Below are 14854 nucleotides of genomic sequence, written 5' to 3'. Positions count from 1 at the left end.
TATCTTGGTTTCTATTCAGATGTGCAGATGGTACTGGGTCCAGGTCTCACCAGCCATCTCTTGAGTGTGATGGGGTTGATGTTAAACTCTTTGACCAAGCCCAGGTCATGGTACATATGTTCCAGACAGCTCAGCATCTGGGAGAACAAAGGAACGTGTAATTGATATGTCTGTATACATTGACAGATGGAGATATGCTGAGATAAGGGTTTTAGTTTTGAGGACTTTTTGATGTGAAATATTATTGAATGTCAAAATAAAATATCCATTTATCTAATCTTAAATAGCAGTATTTTCTGTGAGTTTTTATTTTTGAGTGGTCTTAGCCAAACTACTGAATCTGAGTGGCCTGGCTCAACTGTGGTTGAATCCGTGTGTCCACTTGACCTAAATCAACCCTATGAACCAGCCTCTACCTGCTGCAGCTAAGTAGCACAGAGTCTGGGGCGACTGACTTCTTTAGAAGGTAGAGCGGGTCAGGCCTCAGAAGATCGGCGGTTCGATCCCCTGCTCCTCTTGTCCATGTCAATGTGTCCTTGGGCAAGACACTTCACCCCAAATTGATTGATAGGTGTGAATGTTAGAGAGTCCTGATGGGCAGGTGGCACCTTGCATAGTAGCCCTGTCATCAGTGTGTGAATGACATGTAGTGTTAAAGCGCTTTGAGTAGTCGGAAGACTAGAAAAGCGCTATACAAGTACAGTCCTTTACCATTTTCTGAACCACCCGTATTCTTGCTACTTAGCTGCAGCAGGTCGAGGGTGGTTCATAGGGTTGATTTAGGTCAAGTGGACGCACAGATTCAGCCATTCACACCCATTCATACGCTGATGACACGGGCTACCATGCAATGTGCCACCTGCTCATCTGGACTAACCAACCATACACACCCATTCACACAGGATCACACAGGATCAGTCTATGGGAGCAATTTGGGGTTAAGTGCCCAAGGACACATGGACATGGACTAGAGGAGCCGGGGGTCTAATAATTATCAGATATTAACTTGTCCGTGACAAAAAAATGAATCAGTGGATCAGGGCACAAGTCTCACCTCATTAGGCTCCCACTGCCAAGCATCGAATGTAGGCAATCTAAGAGCTTCTACTGTCTCCTTAGACAGATGGTACTACACACACACACACACACACACACACACACACACACACACACACACACACACACACACATAGGGCAGCAGAAGAGACAGGGAAACAGGGGGCACAAGGAGAGGAGAGAAGAGAGGGGCATTGTAGGTGAAACGGGTTCATGAGCTGCTCAGTCTTACCTCGTTGGCCTCCCATAGCCAGACGTCGAAGGCGGGTTTTTTGAGGGCATCTATGGTCTGTTCTGACAGCATGTACTGCAGGCAACAGAGCTCGCAGTTAACCCTGTCTGCCTCCGACTGGCTCGGGGCCACACCTCTTCACACACCTACTGTAATGTTCATGTATATAACCTAATACATCACCATATTTTCATTCATTCTTCTATTGTATCCCACCAAAAATGGACATTAATTACAAATATCACCAGCAGCCACATTGAAGGGAGCACAGCTGTCAAAAGCTGAGTGTGTTTCTAAAGTACAACTTGTCCCTTTGTGCAAACTTTTCATGGATTCACTGGTGTATTCTCTGAGAGTGTTTCAGAGTAGAGATGAGATGACAATTATCTCACAGTGACCTATAGGGTGATGAAATGAGACAGCTTTCTGTCACTTCTGGTTTCCTTGTCTCGAGGTCAATGTTTCTTTAAATGTGTTTTATGTTAGTGTTCTGAAAACAGGTCTGCGGTTAACACAAGATTAAGGGATTTTAACAATTTTTAACAAAAAGGAATAAAATGCGTCGGTAATTGTGAATTTTGAAGCTTTAACTTCTCATTGCTAACAAATGGCTAAATGAGATTACTTAACGTCATCGTGCCGATTAGTCCGCCTTATAGCCTTGTGTATACTCGCGCTCATGCAGTCATGATGTAGTTCCTTTATAGCCTAACATTAGCTTGTTACTTCTGGTGATGGCATTCATGCTTCAGAAAGGTGTTCGTTTGTGAAGATTATCATGCTGAACAAAAAGTGTAAGTATCTTATTTTCTGCAGTAATCCAAAATCATCAAAAGGCTCGAGCATCTACTTTGGCTTCAGGGTTCGTAATAGCGTCCAAATGGCAAATGCTATTGGCTTTTTGTCGAGAGAAGCCGTGCAACGCTAACTTCAGGGTTGGCCTACGAAAATACATCATCCCTGCAGCCCTCTATTGACCTGTACTGTCTGATTCCTGGGAATTGGCACTAAACCTGATCAACATCTATAAAACTGGCCAACTACATTTTCACAACTGTTACATCTAAAGTACATCTGGACCCACAAGTTTGAAAACAAGCATTGGTTCTATCTGGTTCCTGGAATCATAGTGCAGGCGTGGTATTCCTTAGTATGCCTGACGTCAGCAGACTCACCTGGCTAACAGAAACACAGTGCAGTGAACAGTGGGGGGTAGAAGGCCTTACCTTTGGGTAAGAGGGCACGTCTCTGCGAGGGGTAAGCTTCTTATTGTCTTCGAGGAAGTTACTGAAAAAAAAAAAAACACCTTGAAGCTACGAAGAAATAAGAATACAAGTATTAATTCTACTACTTCTAAAATAATAATATTACGTTTATATGATATTTAATGGTAAATGGACCTGTACTTGTATAGCGCTTTTCTAGTCTTCCGACTACTCAAAGCGCTTTAACACTACATGTCATTCATCCATTCATACACTGATGACAGGGCTACCATGCAAGGTGCCACCTGCCCACCAGAACTATCTAACCATTCCCACCCATTCATACACTGCAGGCACAGCTAGCAGGAGCAATTTTGGGTTAAGTGTCTTGCCCAAGGACACATTGACATGAACTAGAGGAGCCGGGGATCAAAATGCCGATCTTCTGAGGGCCGACCCACTCTACCTTCTGAACCACTGTTGACCCAGATTCTGTTCTACTTAGCTGCAGCAGGTAGAGGCTGGTTCATAGGGTTGATTTAGGTCAAGTGGACACACGGATTCAACCACAATTAAGCCAGGCCACTCAGATTCAGTAGTTTGACTAAGACTATATGATATATAGAAGATCGTAAGTCAGAAAAACAACCTCCACCTCCATTGTTAAACTTTTATCAGTGAATCTCATCCAATGAAATGCCACCTTAATGTGGTGGAGGGGTTTGTGTGCCCAAGTGACCCTGGGAGCAGTGTTGTCTGGGGCAATAGCCCCTGGTAGGGTTTCCCAAGGCAAAGTAGTCCCAGCGTAGGGGCCTGACCAAGAGCGATTATGTGAATAGGTTGTCCCACCTTGCCCGGAAGAGGGAAACCGGGGCACCCTTCTGGAGCCAGACCTGAAAGGGGAGGTCACCGGCAAGCATCTAGTTGCCAGGACTTGACACATGGGGCTCGGCCAGGCACAGAACCAGAAATCTATATTGAACCGCTGCCCTGTGGGCCCACTACTCGCAGGGTTAGGCATTGAGGTAGGGTGCATGGTGGCAGGTAAAGGCGGAGACCTAAACGTGCTGACCGCTGGAGTTGCAGACCGGCTCTTGGGATGTGAAATGTCAACTCTCTGGCTTGGAGGGAGCCGAAGCCGGTGTGAGAGATGGAGCATTACAAACTAGATATAGCTCCGCTCACCTCCATGCATAGAGGACTGTGTTCTGTGCTTATGCACCCAGCAGCACTTCGTACTGCGGGAATATGGGATCCCAACATCATTGCTACAAGCCATTCGGTACTTGTATCACCAAAGTGAGAGATGTGTCCATATACTCGTCACAAAGTCATACATGTTACCAGTGGGCGCCCAGGTTTGGCCCTTGTCACCAATACCATTTTTCATTTTCATGGATAGGATTTCAAGGCGCAGCCAGGGGGAGGACGGTGTCTGGTTTTGGAACCGAAGAATTGCGTTGATTGCTCCCTCCGGGTGGCGAGTGAGTCACTGTCCCAAGCGAGGGAGTTCAAATATCTTGGGGTTTTGTTCACTAGTGAGGGTAAAATGGATGTGGATGATTGCCAGACGTTCGAGGTAATTTTATACTCAGAAGTCCAAATGTTTTTGCTTCATGCACCACTGAACAACTTTCATTGGAATGGTTAGGAAGCCGCCTCCAACGCTGCATCCAGTTCTCTTGATACATCCATATTTGGTAGCAATTGTTGAGCTTGCTAGTTAAAGAGGGCGTTAAAATGGCATTAAAGGTAAGAGGGTGGCTACCGCTTACAACATCATGAAAAGTGACAGTATGAAATAAAAGATGTCTTCATGAAAAGTCACTCTATGAAATTAAACTTGAAATGAAATAAGTGTCATTGGGGAAATAAATGCAAATGTCTATAGTGAAATAAAATGTAATTATTTTTGAAAAAGTATGAGAAAATAACATATCACAATAATTTCTACAAATAATTTCTCAAATTAAATGTCATTAATATTTTTCACAGTTTATTCACACGATTAGGGTAGATTATCATAATATATGTATTTATTTAACATTAAACACTTTGGGTCACCAAATTAGAATAACCTTTGCTAACAATTGACTTATCACAATAGTGGTTGATTCATCTTCTGAAGAGGGAAAGTTCATTGATCAGCTTATTGTCTCAGCACAACAACTAGTAGTCTGTGTATCACTGCACTAACACGAATGAAATACTAACTGCTCTGTATATCTGCATATAAAGTAAGGTAACAGTAAAGCAGATCTCCAGACACCACTTAGGTCTTAAATACCACTAATCAGGATTAGTTGTCTCTGACTGTCTATCACTCTGCTCATGAGACAGGAGCAAGACACTCTCTGTCCTAATGAAAGACCAGCGAGATTCAGAGATTATTGCCTCTGTTGTTGCTGTTACCTGTTGTTTCTGGATGCCATCTCCTCACGGAGCTTCTTGATGTCTTTGCGACATTTTTCGATCTCCACCACCTTCATCCCCTCCACTGTAGACAGAGAGAGGCATTTATTAAAACCCCACTAGTCCTATTAAAGTCAACATTTTTCAAACCATTACCTCTTGATACCATTTGTATCTGCAAACATATTAAGTTGGCCAAAGCATCTACGGGTCATTGAACTGATTGTATTTGTTGAATTGACCTCTTTTAGTGACTGAGGGGTTGGAGCAACATGGTCAGGTCTCTACTGGGGCTTACACTGGCCTACAACTCATTCATTATTTCATTCATTTTTTGTTTGTTTTTTGCATTCAATGTTCATTCGTTTTCTATGTCAATCAAGCAAAAAAGCAACAGCTACACTTTTCCTCCAAGCAGTAACACTGAGCTTCACAGCAGCGCTTCAGAAACCTGTGGGTGACCTCACAGAGACTTTTATACAGACTTTGTTTTCCTTTCATCTCTGCAGACCCTCCCGTGCATAGGATTAACAAATAAAAAGCAGGTCCTTAATAGTTATTTTATGTCTGAATTCAGTGTTTTTTTATCGTCTATCATAGCGTCATCCCCTCGTCTGCTCCTTTCCTGTTTGCGTGCAAGACCTCGTTGATCTATTGGGCAGTATATTACCGCCATCAAGCCCTGTGGATATTATACCCACGTCCATGCTTAACAAGGTGTTGGGTCTATTGGTCCATGCATAGTCTCTAATATAAATAACTCACTGAGATCTGGTTGTGCCCCATCATATCCATCCCTTCCCAAAAACTATGGCCTTATATCTAAGCTGCCTTTAATCTACAACATGTTTGAGAATGTTTAATGCTGATTTAACTTCACACATTTTAAATAAATTGATATCTGTTTTACATCAAAAGCACTCCACTTACAGCTATTCTTAGTCTCCAATGACATCTTCTGATGTGGGTGTATACTCTGTGATGTTGCTAGTGGATCTTAGCGCAGCATGTATTACTTGGAATCACACCATTGTGACTGAAGGGCTTAGGCAGTGGGTGGGTGTCTCTGGGAGCGCCCTGGCCTGGTTCTCCTCCTATCTCTCGAGTTGGAGTTTTTTCTGTGTCACTTAGTCCTCCTACATATCTGAAACTGCGGCATTTTCCTGTGGTGTGCCCCAGGGTTCTGTCTTGGGTCCGACATTATTTGCTTCGTATATGTTTCCCTTAGGTCATATTATTAGCAAATTTACAGTTATCTCATGTCACTGTTATGCTGATGATATCCAGCTATATGTCTCTTTTAAGCCTGAGGAGACTGACAAACTGACCGTTTGTACAACTGTCTGACTGCCATTAAGGACTGGATGGCAAATAACTCTTTACAGCAAAACACATAAAAAGACTGAGGTCCTTGTTGTGTAATGCTCTTGCTGTTGAAATTCGATCTCTGTTGAAGCCTTTAGAAAGCAGTTGAAGACTCACTTATTTAAAAAGGTCTTTGTGTTGACTGCTGCAACAGCATCCTGTACAGCACATCCACCAAAATCATCAACAAACTACAAAACATCCGGAACTCAGCTGCCCATCTGCTCTCCCACTCCCGCACCAGAGGTCACATCACCCCAGTCCTTCAGAACCTCCACTGGCTCCCATACAGCAAAGAATCCAGTTCAAGACTCTCCTCATCACATACAAAGCCCTTCACAACCTCGCCCCTTCATACCTTTGACCACCTGCACCGTCACACTCCCAACCGTGACCTCAGATCCGCCGATGCCAACCTCCTTACCCTCCCTACTCTGTCCAAGCATCGGACCTGGGGGGACAGGGCCTTCTCCATCGCTGCCCCTCCCTCTGGAACTCCCTCCCCCAGTACCTCACACATTCTCCGTCACTCACCATTTTCAAAAAATCATCTAGTTAAATCTGCTTTTAACCTATAAAGTCAGTCATGTATGTTCTTGTGCTGTTCCTTACTGTTATCTCTTTTGTTTAGATTGTAACTGCTTCTGTTGTTTCTGTTTTTACCATGTAAGGTGCCTTTGAGTACCATTTAAAACGCTATACAAATAAAATGTATTATTATTATTATTATTATATTACTTGCAGCCCAGTGTTTGTAATTTTGTGTATTTCTCTACTAAGAACTGTTTTTTACTGTTTCATGATCCTTTTTGTGCAGAAATCTAACTTTGAGTGATGAGCTTCTTGGCAGCCGACATACCAACCAGAAATATTCTATGTAGCAACTGTAATCCGTCAGTTAAGATGAAAGGTTGGATCCTCAAGGTTCATCTTCCAAAAGGAATGTATTTTTGGGCAGTCCCATATAAGTGTATGAAAGTCCCACATGAAGATTGGGGCTATGTGAGACTGTACAGTAGCTAATCAGAGAAAAGATCAAACTACACCATCTTGTCATTTACAGTAGGCTACTGTAATGACATATTACATAATGATAATGCTGTCAGTCACTTGTGGCTTTGCTGCACTTTGAGGACTGGAAAATGGCAGGCGCCCCAAAACCTACAGTTGTGTGGACTGGAGCATTAGTTCTGCAGGCTGGATGTTTCAGCCTATCACAGCCCAAGCAGATATATGATGACAACTTGATGCAGTAACCATACTGAGTGCCCCATGAAGTTCATTCAAATAAGTTGAGACTGAGAGAAAGCAGCAGGGGGCGGGAGAGAGATGGGTTAGTGGTGTAAGATGCGTGTACTGAGGGAAACAGATCCTGCAGTGAGCCTGCAGCAGTCTGTATGAACAGGACTCAGCATTAACGCTTGTCCGCTAGCCTGGGGCGAGTCAACTGTATGTTCAGGCAAGTGCCTCGTGCAGTTGTCCAATCGGGCAAGTGAAAGATAAATGTGGGGCCAATATTCAGTAAAATCTGTTTTTGTGCTACTGTATAAATCAGTGGCGGGCCGTGCATTTTATACCTGGGCCTTCACTGCTGCCCTGCAGCTGAAATACCACATTATAACCACATGATGGCGCCACAGCTATTTTTCGTTTTTAAGGCTGTAACTATGTACGTCGTCGTATTAAACCGCTCGGTACGAGGCTTACAATACGTTTGAATAATGCTCGAGCATTTGGAAAATGCAGAAGCCTAAATTAAGGATAATATAATGTTCTCAGCTGGTCTGGCTGTGGGACCCACCATTATTCCTTAATGGCAAGCCGCGAGCTACAGAGATCATCTTATGATTTAACTTTCACAACTTGAACATTAGACGTACTGCTCTGCAGTGTCTTTCCTCTTCTCAGTCCCCTGTGTCATGGTGTGTGGTACATCTCACTCGGGTCAGAATGCTCATATTTGATTGGCTGAGCTGCATCACGTGATGTGATTTACTACCCGACATGCCTCTGCTGTTAAGTTTCGTTTCACGATAGTCACGTGCTCGCCCACTGACCAATCACAGCGCACTCTGCACCTCACTGCAGAGCTGCACATGGAAACTGAGCTGCATGTAATGCTGACGTCATTATAGGCCAGCTAGCAGGCTCTGACACCTCAAAGAATACGCCCAACATGTCAAACTAAAGATCTGATTGGTTGAACACTATGACAATCAACAATATCGTCCCCATTTACTTAAACTGCACATGGATTCACTTGTGAGTCTGCAGGCCTCGGGCCTCTCTTCTTACCTAGAGACACAGAGGTGAGATCTGATTGGATAAAAGCTCTACTTAAAACAAGCTGCACTGGAAGCAGAGCAACTGAGGAAGACAGTAGCTGTGCAATGAGAACATAAGATAATGGGAAAAATATTTATATAAATTATAATACATGTAGTGTATTTAAGAAACATTATTAAATTATAAAATGGCTATAACTTTGTGATTCTGTTTAGGCCAGCAGAGAAGGCCTTGCAGGCCCTGACGGCCCACCACTGGTATAAATATAGTTAGTAGTTTTGTGAGGCTTTTTGTTTATGCTTGCTCTGCCTTGTTTTGAACTGAGCCTCAGTAAAACTTAGTTTGCAAACTCCATTCTCTGGTCTGTTCTCTGCGCTTGAGTCGTAGTCTGATCATCACAAGGACGAGTAAGTTTGGCTATCGGGCAAGTTAAACATCTCAGCGACTGAATGTTGAGCCGTGATAATGTGCACTGATATAATACTAATGGTTGTCTGCCATCTGATTGTATCACAGCTGCTGTCAGAACTCTGTGGACTCACACATCTTCATCTGACTCCGTCTCCTTCATCAATCCACCTCTTTGTGCTGAATCAGAAAAGGTTGCCTCCGACAACACTCAGCTCATATTAGAATAGGTGACCATGGCGACCAAAGTCATGAGAGGATGGAGCGTGGGCGCCACACTGTTGCCATAGCAACCAGGTATCCAGGCGATCGTCACGCTGGTGTGAAGTGTTTGTGCGTCAGATCTGAAGCTGCTGCTACAGCATCATCATCAGGCAGAGCGGCAGATGTGAAGCTGCTGCTACAGCATCATCATCAGGCAGAGCGGCTGATCTGAAGCTGCTGCTACAGCATCATCATCAGGCAGAGCGGCTGATCTGAAGCTGCTGCTACAGCATCATCATCAGGCAGAGCGTCAGATCTGAAGCTGCTGCTACAGCATCATCATCAGGCAGAGCGGCTGATCTGAAGCTGCTACTACAGCATCATCATCAGGCAGAGCGTCAGATCTGAAGCTGCTGCTACAGCATCATCATCAGGCAGAGCGGCTGATCTGAAGCTGCTACTACAGCATCATCATCAGGCAGAGCGTCTGCTGAAAGAAATCATCTTCAAGACTGAAGATGATTTTGTCAAGTGGACTCATGAAACAAGTCACAGTTTAATGGCCACACACAGGAAGTCATATTTGTTATTTTATATGAGAAAGCTGATCATAATCTGTCTTCTGTTGTTCAATTCAAATTCACTTCTGTTAACTGTTTAATACAAATTCAGTTCAAACGTACAAATCAAACAGTGTTTCAGTTTAAGACCACAGCTGCTGATCACTTCAACATCACATCGCTTCAGAAGAAGAGGAGAGGAGGGAACATCACCATGGTGACCAGAGTAAACTCAGGCTAGGTTGTCATGGTGACTGAAGGGGGGGCTGTTATGAAATTGTAGCTGCATCACAAAACACATGCAGCTCAGAGTGAGAGACAGAAGGCTGCAGCTACTGTAAGCGTAGTCTTGTGTTTGTGCATTCATGGGAAATGAAGTCTGGGGGGGGACGCATAATGAGTTACACAGAAGCACCAACAAGCAGGTGTGTAGGTGCATAATACACACCTACACACACTGTAACACGTGTTACATGTGTTACAGTGTGTGTATTATGCACCTACACACACTGTAACACAGTGTGTCACGTCACATCACAATCCACAACATTGTGATGTGATTTTGGCAGAGGCAGAGTGGATAGCAGGGCCGTCCTTCAATCAGAGGGTCGGCGGTTCGATCCCCGGCTCCGGCTCCGCTAGTCGCATGTCGATGTGTCCTTGAGCGAGACACTCAACCCCAACATTGTCCCATGTAGCTGTGCCTACGGTGTAGAAATGTGATAGAATCTGAATTGTAAGTCGCTTTGGATAAAGGTGTCTGCTGAATGACGTTCATGTGATGTAGGTGTTCATTATGACTTAAAAGGTGAGTACACCATGGTTATCTGACTAGACACTTTATTCCTCTATTAGTAACTAGATCCATCCTAAGATCCTCTCAGTGTTTGACATCTTTTAAGACTCATCTTAACAATGTAGTTTAGATTTGCTAAGAATTAAGTGATTTGAGCAAAATCCTTACTTTTTTGCAGTGTCTTTCTATGAGCTTCTTCTCCATCGTCAGTGTTTGACAGTAGATGGAGTTAGCAGAAACAAACAGGAGTGCCAGCATGAGAGCAAAGCACTGTACTGCTGTGGACTGGGGAAGCAGCTAACGTATTTAACAACAGTTTCAGAGTATATTTAGAATATTATCACCGCTTCACCCTCCTGTCAGACGACCCTTTTTGGCGGGGAACTGAAGCCGTTATCTATGCTCTCATAGATTACATACAAACAATATGTTTACCTCGCAGTACATGAGAGATACTGGTCTAGCGTTAGTTAGTTTGTGTTATTGTTAGACTTCGGTGTTTTACAGGTTTAGTTTGGACTCTGCAGTACATTGTTCTGCAATGGGAGGCACAGGTACTACACTGACTATGGATCAGTACCTCATACAACCCCATTTCAAAATATCTGAAATATCCCTTTACAGAATTCAAGTGGGGTTAGGGTTAGGGTTCTTTCTTCTTCAGTAGTTAAGTTACACTCTTCTTAGTACACCATTTTGTTTCCACACAGTTTTTGCATGCAGAGGCAAAACACTGTTAATACACGTACACGACAGCCAGGACTAAGACACCAGCTGACCGCTGTATTTGTTTGGGCTCAACATTAGAACACATTTGGGCACAGAACTAGAACTTTGTGGATTTGTTCCCCATTTTTTTACAGGGCACAGGAAGGGATGTCTTGGCATGTGAGTTGTATCATATCAAATGGACCCCTTGGATCAGCTTTTTATCACAACAATGTAGGTGGTACATGCAAGTGAACAATGTTTTACTTCCTTTCTAATTGCCAGCACCGAGGCGATGAGGATAATGGTGCAAAGAGCCCAGGGCATTCTGCTTGTTGAAGGTTTTCTGCCCTTCTCTGGTTCTCTCTGCTCATGTAGCACCAATTTCAATTTGTGCCTTTTTTATTGCATAATCAGCCGAGCTTTATGAAAAGGCTTTCCAGCGGTGAAATACTTCTTTAAACTTACTACAAGGAATTTTCATTTTAAGTTGATTCAGGCGGTACCTGTGGTAAAAACCTCTCATTCTACTGCCGCAGGGTCTGACAGTCTGCCCCGCTCAGTCCTGGTTCTGGTTCTCCTGTGCCTCCCTTCCCTCCAGCAATACGGCTTGGGTTTCCAATAAGGTGGTGTTGGTGTTGGCTCCCAGCGGGGACCGGAGGAGCAGAGAGGAAAAGCTCTGCTCCTGGCCAGAGGAGGAGACGCTGATCTCTTCTACTCCAGCCTGGTCTTCCGACTGCAGCAGGTCGAAGGCTGCAGTGAAGCCAGATGTGGGTCTGTCTGCGGCAGGCTGGTCGCTGCCGGAGGCTGAGCTGAAGTAGTTTTTGGTTGACCTGCATGACTTTGTCTGATTTTGTTGCAATCTGAACTGGTGGCACTGATGACAAGCATTAACTTTCAGATAGACATAAATCTGAGCCTATTCTCAGAGTTTACAGCCATTGTGGACAGTGCTGCAAAATACTACAAGGACTGCTCCAACTTACGGCAATATTGGATTTCTATCGATCCAAAAATCAATATTTATTAGATGTATTGGATCATTGTGATGAGTCAGGCACTTGATCTTGAACAGACCTTCCTGTCTGATCATGTTATCCACAACATCCAGGCTGCCATACCCCAATGCACTTCATACATTGTTTGTTGGCATAAGCCTCAGAACAGCACATGGCCCATTTTAAATAAACAGAACATATTCCAGCGATGTAATCCATCACCCATCTGTGTTGACCTGCGGGGGGCAGGTCAACTGTTAGCTCTGTTAGCAGGTCACTGTTAGCTCTCTCAGCACTTAAGCTGTTAGGGCAGTTAGCACCTTCGCCATGTTAACATGCAATCAAAATGCATTGAGCTACGTTGTTATGGTCATTTTGAATATTGTTTTACTCTTAACAGTCACTGTATTGTCAGAGTTGATGAACACAAGTCTTTAAGTGTTACTACAGCCTCAGGTCTGAGCATAAGTACACTGCATCATTTTGAAAAATGCAAAAAAAGTGGGCAAGGGCCTAAGAGATGAAACCACGCCCTCTTCTGCATGACAAGAGCTTGAACGCAGTGTCAACAAATATGGCAAGGGGCGCTGAATTTGATGAACTTACAGTATATCATACAGGGTTAGGGGTTGACAATAATGACACACCACACTGCCTCATCGACACACACACAGCGTAGGAAAGCTGCTCACATTGATTGAGCAGAGGTTGTAATGTGTTGATAGCTTGATGTCCAGTCCACAGAAAGGACAGAACAGTGTGGTGCTGTGATGGTACTACACTGTGGTTAACGACACAGTGAAGAGCGATAGACGCTGTGGGGGGAGGGGTCTGATTACAGCGCGTTAGCATTCCTTCACTTCATGAAGCAGATTGGTCCAAAACAGTCGACTCTACCTCACAATCGGTCTTCAGGATCGGGGCTCATTCAAACTGTAGATGTGTTCTCAGACATTTTCAACCATGCAATGCCAATGTTATGAATTTGGTAAAAAATGTTGATATTAACACCAGCGTTGATGTGTTTCATCAAATCACAGTGATATCATTTAGTCTAAAGCTTACAGTTACTCTTTAGGCTTTTTAAACTCTACACAACATACATGCAGGTCTAGCCTCTTCCTCACAACATCACTGAACTTCATCATTTGATGCTGTTGTATATAGTATCATTGTAATCCTTGCAGCCTAAAATGCTGGGTTGGGTATTGGTGAGTATGCAAGTCTATGCACCAATCAGATGTCTCTTTATCTTATAATGAATCAGCTCATTGATGCTACACAGGAACAACTACAGCACGTATCACTCACTACCTGATCTGTACATCACTACTGAACATGTGCAAACTAGTGTTATGGGATGATATCTATGTCGCTGCTGATCTCTGCCCGATTTCTGTTGATTGTGAAAAACTCTGACTCGATGTACAACTCACATATTCAACTTGACCTTTAATCACAGCCTTACTAGGAAGGATGTAATGATTGCAAAACCATGACTGATTAAATGTTCCTGTGGGTAATTACTACAGCAGCTGACCTGTTGAGAACACGGAGATCTATATTATAAAGAAGCAGCGTAGCGAGCCGGCTATCACAGCACCTTTATTGATCATATTTTATAGCTGGCTTTGATCTTCAGAGAAGTGACACATTGAGTGCCAAGATGCCATCAGACTGCAGGTACAAAGCAGGCAAACTGGTGCAGCATGATGAGCAGTTAATGGAATGTGATGATGGAGAGCTGAGGAGGAAAGGGCGTCGGTGCATGAGCCCAGGGTGGCTGTGAGTGTGAAGATGACATGTTCTGCTCTCAACAGGTCAAAATGAGGTCAGTAGATGCTAATAACAGCATGAGGTCAACAGCCTCTGGAGGGTGAGCAGAGCACATGTAACTTATCTAATAGCTAGACCTCTGCTGCTGTAAAGACAAAAGCAACCTATTGAACCTTCTCCTGGAAGTTCGGCTTCCTGTACACATAGAGGTTGGCGCGGCTGACGGTCAGTGTTTACCGTGCGTTGTGGGTGTGACTTTTTACTGTTACTGCACTGTGAGTGCCACTGAGTTAATGAGTTAAAAGACTCAGCTAAGCAAGTCTCCAATGAGATGTAATGAATGACTTGGTTATCTGCATCTTCCTGCACTGCCTATGCTCATGCATTGACCTGCATCCAGAACACTGGTGCTGTCAGTAAGCCCCTACATTATGTCTACAACACTGTGGGGAGCAGACCATAGAACCAGCTCTCTCTCCCCATGTCCTCTGTCTCTCTCTGCACTTTAAACTGTCAGATAAAAGGAGGAATATGCATTTGATTTTCTGTGTGATATGAGAACAGTACAACCTACCTATTCTTCTTACCCCCTCATACCCAGGTATCACATGACCAGTGTGGTAAATGGACTGTACTTGTATAGTCTCTTCTAGTCTACCGACTTTAACACTACATGTCATCATTCACTCATTCACACCCATTCACACACTGATGACAGGGCTACCATGCAAGGTGCCACCTGCCCACCAGGACTCTAACATTCACACCTGTACACACACCGCAGGAACAGCCTGCCCAGTGCCTGGCCCAAGGACACATGGACATGGACTAGAGGAGCCGGGGATCGA

General features: G+C 44.0%; 1 protein-coding gene across 1 annotated transcript in view; it reads right to left on the bottom strand.

Annotated features, from left to right (window-relative positions):
* Window positions 1-14854, bottom strand: part of pde9aa (phosphodiesterase 9aa) — a 52916-nt gene that overhangs the window by 15018 nt on the left and 23044 nt on the right. Inside the window, exons 7-10 of the mRNA XM_076081042.1 lie at window positions 4906-4990; window positions 2515-2575; window positions 1055-1129; window positions 51-137 (exon numbers count right to left, since the gene is read on the bottom strand). Coding sequence (XP_075937157.1) covers window positions 51-137; window positions 1055-1129; window positions 2515-2575; window positions 4906-4990 — 308 coding nt within the window. The remainder of the gene's footprint in view (window positions 1-50; window positions 138-1054; window positions 1130-2514; window positions 2576-4905; window positions 4991-14854) is intronic.

The sequence above is a fragment of the Anarhichas minor genome, unplaced genomic scaffold (genome assembly GCF_050575085.1).
Source record: "Anarhichas minor isolate MPS153535 unplaced genomic scaffold, ASM5057508v1 ptg000078l, whole genome shotgun sequence".
Lineage (NCBI taxonomy): Eukaryota > Metazoa > Chordata > Actinopteri > Perciformes > Anarhichadidae > Anarhichas > Anarhichas minor.
This window is presented reverse-complemented; position numbering and strand designations above follow the sequence as displayed.